We start from the raw sequence: 18,023 nt of genomic DNA on the forward strand, positions 1-18,023 counted from the left end.
AGCTTTTTTGCTGTGTCCGTGTGCATGGTATGTTTTTCCCCATCCTTTCACCTTTAGTCTATGGGTGTCTCTTTCTATGAGATGAGTCTCTTGCAGGCAGCATATTGTTGGATTTTTCTTTTTAATCCAATCTGCCAGTCTGTGTCTTTTGATTGATGAATTCAGGCCATTAACATTCAGGGTTATTATTGTGATATGATTTGTATTCCCAGTCAATTGACTCATATTTGTTTTTGACATGATTTGGTTTCTCCTTTATTTGGCTATTCCTTTAGGCTAGCGCCTCCTGTTGCTGATTTGCATCGTTGTTTTTCATCTCTTCCTCATGGAATATTTTGCTGAGAATGTTCTGTAATGCTGGCTTTCTTTTTGTAAATTCCTTTAGCTTTTGTTTATCATGGAAGGATCTTATTTCATCGTCAAATTTGAAGGTAAGTTTTGCTGGGTATAAGATTCTTGGTTGGCATCCATTTTCTTTCAGGGCTTGGTATATGTTGTTCCAGGCCCTTCTAGCTTTTAGGGTCTGGATTGAAAAATCTGCTGATATTCTTATTGGTTTCCCTCTGAATGTAATTTGATTCTTTTCTCTCGCGGCCTTTAAAATTCTGTCTTTATTTTGTATGTTAGGTATTTTCATAATAATGTGCCTTGGTGTGGGTCTGTTGTAATTTTGTGTGTTTGGAGTTCTATAAGCCTCTTGTACTTGGTTTTCCATTTCGTTCTTCAGATTTGGGAAATTTTCTGTTATTATTTCATTGAATAGATTGTTCATTCCTTTGGTTTGTTTCTCTAAGCCTTCCTCAATCCCAATAATTCTCAAATTTGGCCTTTTCATGATATCCCATAGTTCTTGGAGATTCTGTTCATGATTTCTTACCATCTTCTCTGTTTGTTCCACTTTGTTTTCAAGGTTAAATATTTTGTCTTCAATGTCTGAGTTCTGTCTTCCAGGTGTTCTATCCTATTGGTTATGCTTTCTATGGAGTTTTTAACTTGGTTTATTGTTTCCTTCATTTCAAGGATTTCAGTTTGGTTTTTTTTCAGTATCTCTAACTCTTTATTGAAATGATCTCTTGCTTCCCGTATTTGGTCTTTTAACTGTTGATTGGTGCGATCATTTAATGCCTGCATTTGCTCTTTCATCTCCTCCTTCAATGCCTGCATTTGCTCTTTCATCTCCTCATTAGCTTCCCTGATCGTTTTAATTACGTACATTCTGAACTCCCTTTCTGACATTTCTTCTGCTCTGCTGTCATTGGGTTTTATTGATGTAGTATCTAGGTTTGTTTGGGACATTTTCTTCCCTTGTTTTCTCATAATGGTCAGTTGTCAGTGGGACCCCGTGGCTCCACTTCAGTCTGAGTCTCTCAATGCCTCCCCTTCTTAACTCCTGGGTTGTGGAGCGACCGGAGGTGCAGTCTCCCTCTAGGCCGCCATCTTGGATCGCCCCGTGAAGAGAGCCCGCAGCCGGAGTGGGCAGAGCCGCCTGAAGAGGTCTCCGGCTGCCCTGCCCTTATCCCTGAGGCTGACTGCAGATCGAGGCTCTCCGCTGGTTCTTTGCAGGAGTACACTGCACTGCAGGGGCTCCGGGACTCGGCGCCTGCTCTGTTCAGACAGGCTCTCACTAGCGGGCCAGTTCCGTTCCGAGAACCTGGAGAAGCTGGCTGTGTGGGCGGGGCCCACCGCCGGAGTGCGCAGGGCTGCCTGTGGATGGCTCTAGCTGCCCTGCCCGGCTCCGATAAGCCACCTCTATCTGGGCCTGCCACCCGGGCCGAGCTTTACCCAGTGGGCAGCCTCACCCGTGGCTCCACTTCAGTCCGAGTCTCTCAATGCCTCCCCTTCTTAACTCCTGGGTTGTGGAGCGACCGGAGGTGCAGTCTCCCTCTAGGCCGCCATCTTGGATCGCCCCAGCACCATATTTTAAATGATTCATTAATTTCATATTTATTTGACATGCCAACTTTTATCATATAGTAAATGTGTGTTTGTGTGTGTGTAGGGGCCTGTACCCCTGTGTGTCTGTTTCTGGCCTTAGTATTTTAGTTAGTTAATCTACCTATTCTTTGAATAATACCACACTGTTTTAATTATTATAGTTTTGTGATGTGTTTTACTATGTGATAATATAAAACCTTCCTTAATTTTTATTTTTTTATTTTCTCGCATAAAAAAATTAAAAGATTACTATAATTGCATAATTTTCCTGCTTTAACCAGCTTGTGTGGTTTTGTAGAATTAATTTTCCACAGTATTGAAAGGATAATATTTTAACCTTATCTCCTACTATAGCTTATTTTTCATGTTTACTTAGTAAATGTATGTAAATGTTCATTTTACCTGACTCTTTGCCTCATCCAATTCTATTTAATCTTAGTGTTTAGTATGGTAATTTGGTCTCTAGATGGCTTTCTTTCCACTTTTCCAAATTGAAGTCTACGCATTCACCATCTCTACTGAGTTTTTATTAATATTTTCAGGCTCAAGGGAATTTGTCTTTTTTATCTTTGATAACAGTTATTGACTATATACTCATTTCTGCTTGACAGATCCTAACAGAATCAAAATGAAAGCTAGATGCTACCTGAGGAGATCCCTTTGTCTATGTTTGTCATTTTTACAAATGAGAAAATAACCCTAGAGCATGGGAATGACTTGTCCATGGGATTCTAATAATTCAACTTCTGAAATAAACTCAGAGTATATTTCTTGTGTTTTAGTCCTTTTTTCTATTACCATTGCCTGTTATATCGATTTTTCATTGTATTTTAGTTTAAATTTGTTTGTGCTTAGTTCTTTTTTAAAAAAATCTAGATTGGAAGCTCCTTAAAGGCAGCACCCACATCTACACATAATAACCATAGAAATAATATTGTGCTTTGTGCTCTTTGAGCATTGAATCAATATTAATGGTAATTGGTTTTAAAAAAAATTACTCCATTAATCAGATGTCTAATTAGGGCTATTTCCTTATGGGTGCCACTGTTATAACTGTATAAAAAGTGGCATCTAGTGGTTAGTGTGTGTATTACAATTGCCCTGTTTTTGTTTTGTTTTGTTTTTAACCCATGAGTACCATAACCCTTTTCATAACCTGGGCAAAATAAATAAAATTCAATTTAAACTTTTAAATTGAATTTTAAAGAAAACAACATGTTAATTAATAAAGAAGTGAAACAAGATGAAATTACCAATTTTTAAGAAAAATATTGCATAAAATCACTTGGAAAATTGCACAGAAGAATATTAAAAGTTTTATTTGCTTATACATTATATTGAGATTTTGTTGGACACTGACAAGTGAAAAATGCAATTGTAAAGAAAAATAGTTTTATTCCCTATTAAAGAAATCCTATTGGCCAGTTGCTTTGCATTATTCTCAGGATATTTAATTCATATTTTAAAGAGGAAGATCTCTTCATAAAGACTGAATATGCAAAATTACATCATCTCCTACTTACAAGAAAACCCCATGCACATATTTTCACATATTATGTACCTACATTCATTCCAATTCAAATGTTATTCTTACATTAACAGCCATTTTGGATTTGCAGTAACCTTTGCACCAGTATTAATGCATGTAATTGGATGCTGAGAGTATACACAATCTAAAATTCATTTCTTCACAAACAATATTATGTATTTAATATTATGTATTAATCTCTGTTTCTGTCTCGTATTATAATTTTTTGTATGTAGGTTTATTCTTCCCATTAGAGAACTAAGATTTACTTTCTTTGTATTTCAGCTTGCACCTAACGTAACATAGTGGCTGGCATATAACAACACATGATAAATAAGTATTTGTTGAATTAGTTATGTATGTTAAAGGGAGTTGCATCTTATTCATTTTTACATCTCTCATACCTAAAAAATTTTTCTGGCCTCTAATAATGCTTACTTCATGTATGATTAATGAGTATGTCTGAATAAAACTATCTGCCCTGTAATGTAGTTAACATGTAACACTGAAATCTGTGTACAACCTAATCACCTTTTTATAATAAACAATGGATGCATTACAGACTTTGAATTAGAAGTGTCAGGAGTACATTTTTTACAGGAATAGCCTCTTACAGATGAGTGAGAGATCTTCCATCTTCAAGCCATTGTGGTTTGCTCTTATAATAAGGAAAAGAGATTTCAGCATGATGGTGGCTTCTAATTTTAGCTGTGTTCATTGATAAGGATTCAGAAAGGTGCTGTGTTAGAGACTAGAGAAAGGAAAGCATGGAGCTGGGCATATGCCTGCAATCCCAGCAACTCTGGAGGCTGAGGTGAGAGGTTCACAAATTTCAGGCCAGCCTCAGCAACTTAGGAGACCCCTGTCTCAAAAGGGGTAGGGACTGAGGATGTGACTTCAGTAAATTGCACTTGCAAAGTGGGGGGGAGGAGAAGGGAGGGAGGGAGGGAAGGAAGGAAGGAAGGAAGGAAGGAAGGAAGGAAGGAAGGAAGGAAGGAAGGAAGGAAAACTATGGCTTATTGAGCAGGAGAGTAAGGCACTTTTTAAGACACAGGCTCTCAGGTTGATCACTGATGAACACAATTTGGTTTTTGCATCACAAAAAGGTTTCAGTTTAGTCTGTTGATCTATTTGATGAAAAGCATGCCATGTTCTTGTACATAAGTAGTAAACTGTCTACCTAAGTTACACTAATTACTATTTGTTTTTATAAGCTGTTCAACTTCATGCCAGAGTAAAAAATAGTTCTGCATTGCAGAAGTTATCTACTTTCTTCCTATTTACTATAGACTTTTATTTTAAAGGAAGTTATTTTTCTGGTTTCAGGACCTTACTTCCTAAACTGAGTGAATGAAGTTGTTAGTTGTGGTATTTAGAACATTTAGGCTGTGGGGGCAGCTTTTGTGGTAAAGCTTGGAGCTGTTAGAGATTGAGCTACTTAGTGATGGGGGTTTGGGGCAAAGAAAGGAAGGGTAATAAAATATAGTATTATGTATTCTATGTGCCATGGCTGCTCATGAATGCAAAGAAACAAGTTGACTTCAAGTGGTAGCCATTCTTGGCTATTTGCCAAGGCGATTGCTATTTTAGATAGAGGTGACTTCTTTAAAGTAATATTGGGAGAAAAACAAAGGAATTTGGAGAACTTGGACATGTGATAAATCACATTACAAGGAAGTTATATGAATTTTTTCACTTTTATCCTCTTTTTAAAAAGACATCTTACTTTAGAATCATAAAAATTACATTGGATCATTGTGAAAAGCTTAAACATAAATGTATATAATAAAAGGTCAGAGAATAAAAGGTAGGGAAGCCAAGTGGTAACTGTAGTTTGTCATTTATATGTATCCTTTCAGATATTTTTCAGGTATTTGTTTTTTATGTTTATATTACTGAGTTCAGTTGAATTCTAAGCCAGATTTTGCTTTTCAGTTTTATTTTTAATTATTTCCCCCTCTTTCTTATCTTTATAGGCTTGCTATGGATGTTCTCCAGGATCAAAGTGTGACTGTAGTGGTATAAAAGGGGAAAAGGTAAGATTGAAGATGGGCCTTTGAAAACTTAGTAAAACCAGTAAAATATTGTTTTAATACATTTTGAAAAATAGGGCTTCTATCTCTGCATGCAAGCAAATAAAATGAGTTCTACTCTCCTGCTTATTTTGAGAACTTATAAAGGTTAAATTTTATGTCAGGGATCAGCTAACATCTTCTTATAAAAGGCCAACTAACAAATATAGTAGGCTTTGTGGAACACATAAGGTCTGTGTCACATTTTCTTCTCTCCCGTGTCTGTGTGTTGTTGCTGTTGAGATGCTGGGAATGGAACCCAGGACCTTGGAAGTACTAGGCAAGCATTCTACTACTTAGCTGTATTCTCAGCTCTTCCTTCATTTCCAAAAAAAAGTCCTTTTAAAAGTGATGAAGAAAATTCTTAGCTCTTAGACCATACAAAATAAACCTCTAACTGCATTTGGCCTGAAAACTTTGATCTACCCTTATTAATCTTGTTGAAGTCACTGATTTAGTAGGCAAAAAATACTTAAGGGAAAAATACTTAAGGAAATAAAACACGTATCCAGCTACTAAGCTGTTCTGGATACCAAGCTAGGCAATTCCATATCTTTTTCTGTAGATCATGTGAATTGATGATAGGGAAATGTCTATTTCTACCTTACTTTTTCTATATTAGCACCTCCTATTGTATGGATATGATGATTATAAAGGGAGAATAGGTAAGAAGAATAGGGCTTCTATCTCTGCATGCAAGCAAATAAAATGAGTTCTACTCTCCTATTAGAAGCCCTATTTTTCATAGGTAAATACCCCAAAAATAGCCACTGTTAGTGACTGATATAAAAATTCAAAAATTAGAAAGGGATAGTAAATTGGTGAATTGTAAACTAAAAAAAATTGTTACGAAAGAGGGGATCTCACTGTAGACTACTTTTTGGAGATCAATGAATATATTTGAATGAATAAGTGAATGTCACTAATTATATATGGAAAAGTTTGGGATAATGTCTCAAAGGCATATTTCACTTAGGAATATGGAAGATAAAGTAGCATAGTAAGATGTTTAATTATCCTAGATCAAAGAAAACCACTTGTTTGATTATTTTGCAGGTCTTTATTCTCAAGCCCATTTGAACTTTGTAACCCCCTATTTTCCCAGCAGAACACCTATTAATATTAGTTAAATAATCTTCCATGAAACACTTATATGAGTAGCATTAGTTTGAGGGGAAGAGTTTTATAGTAAGGGTGTTTTCTGTAGTGATAAAAAGAGTAAGAGGAATTCATTCCACATCACAGAGCAGCGACTGTTACCACATTAATTCATCTAGAGATAAGAATTAAAAACTCAGAACAAAATATAATTGCTACTTGATAACAGGATAGTTACCAAAGGAATAAAGTGGAGAGGATTCTTTTAAAAAGAATGAACACTAGATAAATTTGAATTTATGTAATTTTCTTCCCGAGTACACCCCTAAGTTTGCATGTCAGAGGATGGCTAGAACCTTGACAAAAACCCACAGTTATGATGGCTTGAGAAGACAGGGGAAAGAGTTGAGGATGCCAGATGGTTTGAAAGTAAGGGAAGATGTGCTAGAGAAGAAGGAAACAAAAAGAAGAGAGCCTAAAAATATGCTCAAAGACTTCATTCATATTCTTGGTTAAATACTGAACTTCATAGGTATAGGGGACGAGTCATACCACCCAGCACAAAATGCTGCAAGCACATGCACATAGATTTAACTATAGTTCGTTGAAAGGAAAACAGTTTTAAGTTTGAGTTCAGCTGAGTTAATTATTATACTTTTAGTATGGGGGATTGAACCCAGGGCCTCACATGCTACAAAAGTCCTCTACCACTAAGCAACATCCTCAGCCCTTTTTATTGTATTTTACTTAGTGTAGGTCAACTTTTTGTCACTGTGATCTAAATAACTGACAAAAACAACTTAGAGGAGAAAAAGTTTGTTTTGGCCCATGGTTTCAGAATTTCAGTCCATGGTCTACTGCCTCCATTGCTTTCTGCTTGGGGTGAGGCAGAACATCATGGCAGAAGAATATGACAGAAGAAACCTGCTCAGCTCATGACATATGGGAAGTAGAGAGGGGAGGAGAGGAAGGGACCAGGGACAAATATAGTCCAGGGCCATGCCCCCAATAACCTGTTTCCTTCAGTCACACCCACCTGTCCATAGTTATCATCCAGTTGTTCATTCAGATTATTAATCCATCAACTGGATTATTCCACACCTTTTATAATTCAATTTTTTTTAACCTAGGACTATTGCTATAGTGCTTAACACATGGTATCTTTGGGGAACAGTTTTAGAACCAAACCATACCTTTTATTTTAAGACAGAGTCTCACTAATATGCCCAGGCCGATCTCAAACTTTTAATCTTCCTGCCTCAAACAACCAAGTAGCTGGGATTACAGGCATGCACCACCATGCCTGGCTTAGCTAACTGTTTCTTACAACAGAAGTTCAATACTCTTCGGATGGAGATAAGAGAATCCAAAATTTCTACGTATTACCTACAGTATCCAATATGCAATTAAAACTTACCAAGTGGAAGCGACCTATAGTCAAGAGAAAGATCACAAAAATGAAAATCAATTCTAAAATAATACTGATGTTAGAATTTTTCAATGAAGAAAAAAATTCATCAGATAGACTTAACAGCAGAGCCGAGATAACAAAAGAAAAGGTCAATGAACTTAAATATTTTAAGTCTCAAGAAATGATCTAATATGAACACGGGAAAAAATGAAAAAAAAAGAAAGATTAGGATCTCAGTGACCTGTGTAACAATATGAAATAGTATAAAATAAATGTAAATGGAGTTCTACAAGGACAGGAGAGAACGATCAGAGGAGTAAAAACAATAATGAAAAATGGGGCAGTATTATTGGAAATAATTCCCTACCACTAGGTGAAAAATATGAATATATAGATATAACAAATCTGACGAACCTCAAGTAGGATAAAAGCAAACAAAACTACATATAGGCCCCATGATAATGAAACACTGAAAAAGAAACAGAATAAAAATCTTAAAAACTGAAGAAAATTCATATTGCTTACAGTGGAATGATGACATGAATGATGGAATTCTTAACAGAAGCAGTGGATGATGTACAATAATGTAAAATATCATTAGAAAATGAAAAATTCTGCAAACAATTATCATACAGTTAAAATATACTTCAAAAATAAAGGCAACTTTAAGGTATTTTACAATGATAAGAATATAGAGAATTTGGCATAAATGTACTAAGAGAAATTTCTTGAGGTTAAAGGGAAATGTCAGTAGAGAGAAGTGTGAAATTACAGGAAGGAATGAAAGGCACTAGAAATGGTGTATATGTGGTTAAATATAAAAGACTATATCCTTTTCCCCTTTCTTATTTAACACAAAAGAGTATTTAAAGCATAAGATCATAACTCTAAAGTACACGAAGCCAAATCTGACAGAATTAAAGTGAGAGAGACAGATTTAAAATCATGGTTGTAGATTCTGACACTCCTACCTCAGTCATTGATAGTACTACAGAAAGTCAGTAAAGATGTAGATGATTTGATTTGCACTATTAACAACCTGGCCCTTTTTGACATATAAAGAACCCTATGTCCAATAACTACAAAATACAGTTTTTTCAAGAGCACATGGAATTTTTAACAAGATACACTATATGATAGGCTACAAAATGAGACCCTACAAATATCAAGAGTTTGAAAATATGAGTATCCATTCTCTGACCACAATGGAATAAGTAAGAAACCAATAACTATATGTAGAAAATTCTCAACTATTTGGAAATTAGAAAGCATCATTTTAAATAACTGATGGATCAAGGAAGAAGTTGTAAAGACAATTAGAAAATGTACTAGTTGTATTTTGTTTAAAAGCAAAACTGAAAATTTGGAATGTCATGAAAGCAGAGCTTAGGTGGAAAACAGCTGTAAATATCTATGTAAAAAGAATGATTAAAATTGGTGATCAAAATTTCTCACTTAAGAAGCTAGAAGTGATAAGTAAACTAAATTTAAATTAAGAGAAAGAAGGTAGTAAGGTAAAAATCAAAATATATGAACTAGAAAACGAACAGTAGAAAAAATTTAGCCCAAATTCAGTAATTGAAAAATTGATAGCATGACTGGTAATACAGAGAAAAACACAAATATTAGGAATGATACTGTAAACACTAAAAGATCAATAAAGGAATATTATAAATAACCTTATGCAAATAAATTTGACATCTTAAGTGAAACTGACAAGTTCCTTGAGAAACAAACTTACCAAAAACAAAATAAATGAATGAATAATAGAATAAAATAAGCAAAAGATGAGTAACCCTGTATTTATAAAAGAAGTTGAATTTTTAACCCTTTCCACAAAATTTCCAGCTTAAGTTTCTCTGATGAAACATTTATGTAGGAGACAATGTTAAACTTGCATGAACTCATTCTGAAAATAGAGGAATAGGGAATGTCTTCCAGCTGTTTGTATGAAGCAAGCATAGTCCTGATATCAAAACTAGACAACGACAGAATTACCAAAACCGAAAACTATATCAGTAGTTCCCATGAACACATGCATAAATTCTTAAAAAGTTTTATCAAATTTTATCCAACAACATATAAAGTATATAATATACTAGGAATGCATGTTTCATTTAACATGTGAAAATCAAAGACTGTTATTCACTATATTAAAAGACTAAAATATTTTACAGCATAAATAAATAAACCTACCATCTACCTTAATAGATAATAAAGAATGCATTTAACAAATTCAATTTACTTTGCTGATAAACTCTTGGCAAATTAGGAGTAGGAGAGATTTCCTCATTAAAGAGAAACTACCAAAGCCATTCATCTAAAATTATACTCCGTGGGGAGTCCTTTTCTCCTAAGTTCAGGAACATGTCTGCTCTCACCACTTCTATTCAATATTGCCAGTAGAGTAAAGAAGAAAAAGTAAGCAAACAGCATCCACACTAGAATGCTTTATTTTTTCTTTGCTATTGTTGATGGCATACTTTGTCAATGCAGAAAATTCTATGGACATATACTAAAATGTTCCTAAAATTTATTACTGGTTTTAGAAAGATTATTTTTTTAAAATGAACAAATTAAGATCATTAAAAAATCAGTTCTATTTTCATAGTCAAACCATGAAAATTAGGAAATTGGAATTATAATAATGCCTTTGACTATAACATAAAAAAATTTGGAAAACTTAAGACCAAGACAAAAATATGCAGGTCTTCTGCATATTGAAACTGAATACTATCTAAGAATTTTGCTGGGAAAAATAGAAGACCTGAAAACTATAAGACACTGAAAACTATAAGAATTTTGCTGGGAAAAATAGAAGACCTGAATAAATGGAGATGTCTATCATGTTCTTGGACTGGAAGATTCATTATTATTAAGTAACTAGGCAGATAGGGCATACGTCAAGGAAGGAGGTCACTGGAGGTGTGCCCTTGGGATTTATATTTCCCTGGCACCCAGTTTGTATTCTCTCTCTTTCCTGGATGTCATGAATGGAGTAACTTTCTTCTGCCATGATGTTCTGTCTTACCTTGGTCCAGAACAATGGAGTTCATCACCTAGCGACTTAACCTCTGAAAGCATAAGCCACAATAAACTTTTGTCCTCTAAGTTGTTCTTTGGTCACAGTGATGAAAAGCTGAGTAAAACGTGTATTTCGTTAAAATTAGGAATTCCTTCTCTTTAAAAGACATTGTTGGAGCTGGACACGATGGGGCATGCCTGTAATCCCAGTGACTCAGAAAGCTGAGGCAGGAGGATCACAAGTTCAAGGCCAACTTCAGTAACATAGTGAGACCCTCAGCAACTTAGTGAGACCCTATCTCAAAATTAAATATATAGAGAGTGGGGGACTGTGAATGTAACTCCGTAGTAGAGTGCCCTGGGATTCAATCCCTGGTACCACCCTCCAACACACAGACATTATTAAAGAGAATTAATAAAAAGATAGCCCACAGTCTTGGGAAAAATTGTGAATCATATGTCTCTTAAAGAACTTGTATCCAGAATATTTAAAGAACTCTAAAAAAGTCAGCAATAGAACAAACAACCCCAACTAAAATTAAATTAGAAGAAAAAAGCCAGAGATTTCAGTATACTTCATAAAAGCAGGTATAAAGGTGGCAAAATCACACATGAAAAGATGTTCAACATTATTAATTAGGGAAATACAAAACATCCCAGGAGATTATTAGAATAGAATCTGAATATTAAACTTGGCCATACCAATTATAAATGAGGATGTGGAGTAACTGGAACTATTGTAGATTGCTGGTGCAGTATAAAATGACGCAAACACTTTGGGAAACAGTTTGACAGTTTCTTTAAAAGTTTGGCATACCATCTATTGTATTACCCTAACCCTAACCCTAATCCATCAGAAATGACAGCATACATTTATACAGAACTTGTGCATTAATATTCATAGTAGCTTTATTTGTAATAGCCAGAAACTGGAAACAACCCAACAGCCCAGGTAAATTAATGAACAAATTGCATAATATCTATGCAATGGAACATCAGCAATAAAACTAGATGAACTATTGGTAGCCATCAAAAAATATTTGAATATCAAAAAATGATGCTGAGTGAAAATTTAGACAAAAAATATTATCTGTGTGATTCCATTTATATAAAATTCTGGAAAATGCAAGTTTCACTAAGAAATACTTTTGTATGTAGTGACAGAAAGTCAGTCAGTCAGTGCCTGGGGTGGTGGGGTTGGAATAGATGGATTGAGGTACAGCGAAGTTAAGGGCACAAGGAAGCTTTCGTAACTGATGGATATGTTCTTTATTTTGGCTGTGATGGTGATTTCACTGGGGTATTTAACTCCCCATACTCTTAAAATTGTATACTTTACATATGTACAATTTAGTGTATGTTATTGTTTCCTCATTTTAACTGCTCTTAAATGTAAATTTAATATAGAAATGATAAAACTTCTAGATTACCCTGCAGGAATATATCCAAATGCTCACTTCTAAAAACAAACAAATGACCAGACTCCTCATGAGAAATTATCCAGTTGAAAACCTACAATGGATGGCACAGATGTTACCTAAACAAAAGTATATCCCTCTACACAGTAACATTAGCACTTGCTAGGAACTGGTTAGAAAAATGTAGACTCTCAGGCTCCATAGCTGACAACTCTGGTGACAAAACCAGGTAATCTATATTTTAACAAGTTCTCCAGGAGTTCGTTGCAATCTAAAGTTTTAGATCTTATGACCTACATATTGCCATTTTTATAGTTGCTAAAGATCTATTTTCTTATTCTCCTAATTATATTACATCAACTATTTCTTAGTGCTATTTAATTACAAAAACAAAATATAAATTCTGCAACAAGTAGAAAAAATATCTTGCTTAAGTAAATCTTTGTTTTCATTTGTTCATGGGGGGCTTTGCCTTACCCATATGTTCATATAATTTGTATATTTGTGAAATATTATAACCCATAGGAACTTTAATCTTAATTGTCATTATAGCATTTACTTTTTTTTTTTTTTTTTGGTCCTGGGGATTGAACACATAGTCACTTAACCACTGAACCATGTCCCCAGCCCTTTTTGATTTTTTATTTTGAGACAGGGTCTCACTAAGTTACTTAAAGCCTCCCTAAGTTGCTGAGGCTGACTTTGAACCTGCAATCCTCCTGCCTCAGCCTCCTGAGCCACTGGGTTTACAGGTGTGCACCACCACGCCTGACTGAGCATTTCTAATTTTTATTTTTTCTGTCCTCAGAGACCTAATATTTTTCTTGTTAATTTTATATCTTCTTAAAACATTTTTTATTCCCATGATTGTGAAATTTTCTTACTGTGTTTATAAAATACCTCTGTAAAATGGGAAGATTTTTATTGGTGCCTTTTAACTCACAAACTAGGGACGGTTTCTCAGCAAGTGAATCTATTTTCCTTTTGAGATGTAGCTTATTTTAAATAAACTCACATTGTCACAGAAAGTCATCCTGTGTGTAATCTTGCAATCATAACTCTTATTGTTTCTGAATTTTGGGCAAAAGTATTTGCTCAAAATTTTGTGTAATTTGTTAAGGAAGCACATTTATTGAATGAATATTACTAAGTATTTGTTATGTTAGACACTAAGAACACAAGATTGAAGAAGACATGATTGTTTAAATGATGGGGTAATGAAAAGAATGGAGTCAAATTTAATACAAATTTCTGGAATAACAATTATATTAGCAAAGACAATGAATTTAATGTTGTTATATAAAGTTTGTTGTTAGAAAAATTACAAAACTTCTCTTGTTAGTGATTTTTCATTTATAAAATGGAAATTATTTTATCTAACTCATCTTGTCATTGGGAGTAGTAAATAAGATAAAATATTGAGGATTTAGAATAACATCTGGGACATAGAAAACATTCATTATGGATTAGGTATTATTATTGTTGAGTTTTAAATACCTGTGATAAGACAGTTGTTTATAGAAATTTAACTTTATGGAGAAACATTGATACATGAAATTTCCCAGGGAAAGATAGAGAAGATCAAAAAAGAGCCTAGAGTGATACCAATAATTAAAGAACAGGTAGAGGGAGAATATTGTTCCACAAAGGAAAATAAGAATGATTTTTGAATATTCAAACAGGCAGGCAGCATAAACTAGGCTCTTTAGGTTTGATTTCCAGATATAGGCACACAACAACATTTTCTGTTTGTGATTATTAGCAAATAACAGTAAAATGTTGAGTGTTTTTAAGGATTTAAAGAGTCCCTAACAATAGCAAAGGGTAGGTACAAAATCAGTGTCAGCCTTCCGTATCATCGGTATTAGGAATTGGGTAGAGGACCTTCCCCTTAACCCTTTCTTACTCAAGACTTCTATAGTTTCTACTCAGAAAACTTAACCTTTGAGAGTCTCAGAATTGCTCTTGTAGCTTTTATGCTGCTCTCCAATCATTGACCTTCTATCTTGTTAACTATAATACTGTTCAGTCTGTTGGATATGATGTTATTAGACTCTAGTGTGAGAACATTTCAGGATATTTCACTTATTAGATGTATGGTTTTATTAATTCCAACACAATTAAGTTTTTCATCATCTTCTACTCTTCAGTCTCTTAACTGTAGCCCAGATAGCAGTTTTGTGTCAGAGAAAATACTGCTTTATTCAAATATTATCCTCAAGTTTTGGCAGAGGTATGTTTTATATACGGGTTGAGATCCCAAAAGGTAGCTGTTTTCCACTTATGGAAATCCACTAGAACTAGATTTTTTTCCTTCTTGCCTTTCTTTCTGATCAGAATTTGCAATTGTATTTTTACTACTATCTCTGCCAGTAATTAGCTATTTAATGATTTGAGACAGTTCTGTTGTACAAATTTTGAAATTTTTAATGTATCCCTTCTTGACCTGCTTTCTTCAAAATAATTAATTGAGGTTAATGAGTATTAAATCACAATTTTATGACTCATTGAGAAAACAAAGGAATATATTTGTAGAAAATATACACATATGTCAGTTATGTCAGTGATTATTGTCAAAGCTACAGGAGTCTTTCACTTTGTCATGAATTAGTCAACATTTGCTTCATTGGCTTTGAATTAACAAGTAGAAACTGACCAGAAATAGTTTTTCAAATTACCTATATTTTTAAAATGTGGGATGATTCAGCCTAAGGAATTATTCAATACAAAATTATCTAAGTTCTTTAGAATAAACTTAATACAGAACATACACACACACACAAACACACTCATTTTGGGGGTAGGAATAAAAGTCTACTGTATCTTAAACTCTAGGAGGAATATGTATTCACTGGCCTATGGGTCAGTTTCCTCATAAATATGGATGCTTTCTCTTTCTTAGGTGCTGCCTGGGCTGTTGTTCAGGATCTGGTAAGAGGGTTCCTAGAAAGACATTTGACTAGAGAAAGTTTTTTTTGAGAAATCCTTAAACCTTAGGAAATCAGGAAAGTATTAGTAGCCCGCTATATGGTAGCATGTGACAGGAAGCTATGAGCCCTTTCGTTCTTAAAGTTCATGGTGGAGAATTCCATGATTGGTCTCCATAGGAGTTTTGACTTTCATGCCCTCACTATTATTGGCTGTATGCAAATTAATTAAGCCTGTTTTATTAATCTAAATAATACACTGCTGGCTTTGATACCCTTGCCTTCCTGGCTTTACAGATACATCAGCTAACTCTACTATAGAGATGCTAATAATATGTGATGGGCCCTCAATGGTAGGTTGGCAGCCCTCCTGTGATTATGTTAACTGCTGTGGTCAGAATTGAGACTTGAGTCACAATTCAATTATTCTGAGTAGAGGTGGTGTTTTCTTGTATATTGTTTTCTACAGTGAACATGTATTTCTTTATCATATTAATTTTATAATCAGAAAAATATTAAAAAGTTGATGTTCTAAAGATTTGTTCTGGCTAATTTAATTGGATCTCCAATCAGCAAATGGAATTTTATTCTGGATAATCCTGTGATTCTTCTACTCTACAACAGATCCGGGAGCTTCTCCAATGGTTTCCTTTTACATTTCTTCATCTCTTCCCCATACTTTTTTCACGAAACATTTACAAGACCTGACTTCCTGATCCTATTGCCATCCTCCTTGTTAAAATCTTGATGTTAGCATGTTTAAATCTCACTTCATCTCTGATATACTATTTAATTTTATAAGGAGATTACAGTACTGTGCATGATATAAATTTGGGATGATTTGTGTTTTTTCTCCTTAAATCTTACTGGTTTCCTCATGTTAATAAGAAACTGCACAAGGCCCTGAGTTCGACACAAGGCCCTGAGTTCGATCCCCAGTACTGCAAAAAAAAAAAAAAAAAAAGATAAGAAACTGAATTTAATATCATTAAATTATGTTAGTTTTAAATAGCTAATTATTTGATCTTTTTGAATATCAACCATGCCTGTGTGCTTGAAAATTCACAAATAACCTTACCTTTAATTCTTGTTTAATTTCAGGGAGAAAGAGGATTTCCAGGTTTAGAAGGCCATCCAGGTTTGCCTGGATTTCCAGGTCCAGAAGGACCTCCAGGGCCTCGGGGACAAAAGGTTTGTGTTAAATTGCTAAAACCAGAGGAATTAAGTCATCTTAAATGTGGGACTGGGTGTCAAATTACTAAAAAGTTACTGTATTTTAGTGAGAAAGTATTTAAATCAGACATTGGAATGATGGGGAATCTGTAACTTATTGTTTTTTTTCTTAATTGAATATTACCACCATATTAAGATGATTTTGGAAGATGTTTTTATTGTATGTAGCTGTTGTGATCCTTTACAAAAGTTCTTTCAGGAACTTAGCTGAACTGGAAAGAGCCAAGCTGCCTAGTGTCAGAGTAGCTCATTATGACAATATATCATGCTGGCTGGGGATGTGGCTCAGTGGTAGAGTACTTGCCTAGCAAGCATGTAGGCCCTGAGTTTGATTCCCAGCACTGGGGGAAAAGAAACCATAATGAAAGTAACTGTTAAACATTTACTGATTTACTGCAGTATTATAAAAAAGAAGAAAAACCGGAGAAAGCACCAACTCCCCCATAGTTCTATTTTTCCCTTGCACGGCACCAGCAAGGGTCAGATGGATCTGCATAGAGGCTTGGAATCATTCATTGTTGGAAGAGCTCAAAACAAAAACCTCTTGAAGTTGTATAGCCCTGGGGGCAGCATGACAGAAAGGAGAAGGGCTAGGAATAAAAAAGTATTGAGTCACTGCAGAAAATGCTTTTTCAGGGTTTTGTACCAAAGGAGGTCTCTATCAAAGGCCCTGGATAAAGAGGCCTATCTGTATGAAAGCATGGCCATCCAGGAAGCTGCTTCAGAGAATGCAGTGCATTGGCTGTACACCAAGTTTGGTGTCAGGAGGGCAGCTGTTATCCATGAGGCCTACCATGAGGAATTGGGGTGGACCTGAAAAATCTTACATGGGTAAACGTTTAGATAGGTGCTAGACTCCTCAATTCTACCCTTTGATTTTTTAACACGTGAATGCGAAACATAAGCATGGACCTGAATATGCTGGACTTGAAGGGACTATGTCAAAAACCCTTTCAATTAGTCTGAAACCAGTTCTAAGCAGGATGATCAGAGTTGTCTGGAATATTGAATGTAATCATGAGCCATAGCTCTTGCCACCCCAAGAATAGATGTCCCATAGCCTGCCCAATCTACTTTATAAAGCCCAGAGGCTTTCTCTTAAGTCTTACCATGAGCTGTTTTACTTTGCCAATTTTAGTGATCTACGTGCAACATGAGGTGCTGGCAATCATAAAGACTGTTCCTTTTTTGGCCAGCAGGAAGCTGAGGGCTATAGGGTGATTTAACACTACTAAAAACCAAGGAATTTAGGCCAGTCTATTATGCTCCCAAAGCTGAGGTAGCGTCATTAATGTCCTCAGCAAGGGTCAAGTCCAGCACCACCTTTTTTACTTGAATGATTCTGACAGTGGGAAAGATTGCCTGGAGTTTATGCAT

The 18,023-nt window shown here is 34.9% G+C and overlaps 1 protein-coding gene across 1 annotated transcript in view; it reads left to right on the forward strand.

Annotated features, from left to right (window-relative positions):
- Positions 1 to 18,023, forward strand: part of Col4a5 (collagen type IV alpha 5 chain) — a 217,094-nt gene that overhangs the window by 83,761 nt on the left and 115,310 nt on the right. The window contains 2 exon segments of the mRNA XM_047535914.1: positions 5,440 to 5,499; positions 16,515 to 16,604. Coding sequence (XP_047391870.1) covers positions 5,440 to 5,499; positions 16,515 to 16,604 — 150 coding nt within the window.

This window comes from Sciurus carolinensis, chromosome X (assembly GCF_902686445.1).
Source record: "Sciurus carolinensis chromosome X, mSciCar1.2, whole genome shotgun sequence".
Taxonomy (NCBI): Eukaryota; Metazoa; Chordata; class Mammalia; order Rodentia; family Sciuridae; genus Sciurus; species Sciurus carolinensis.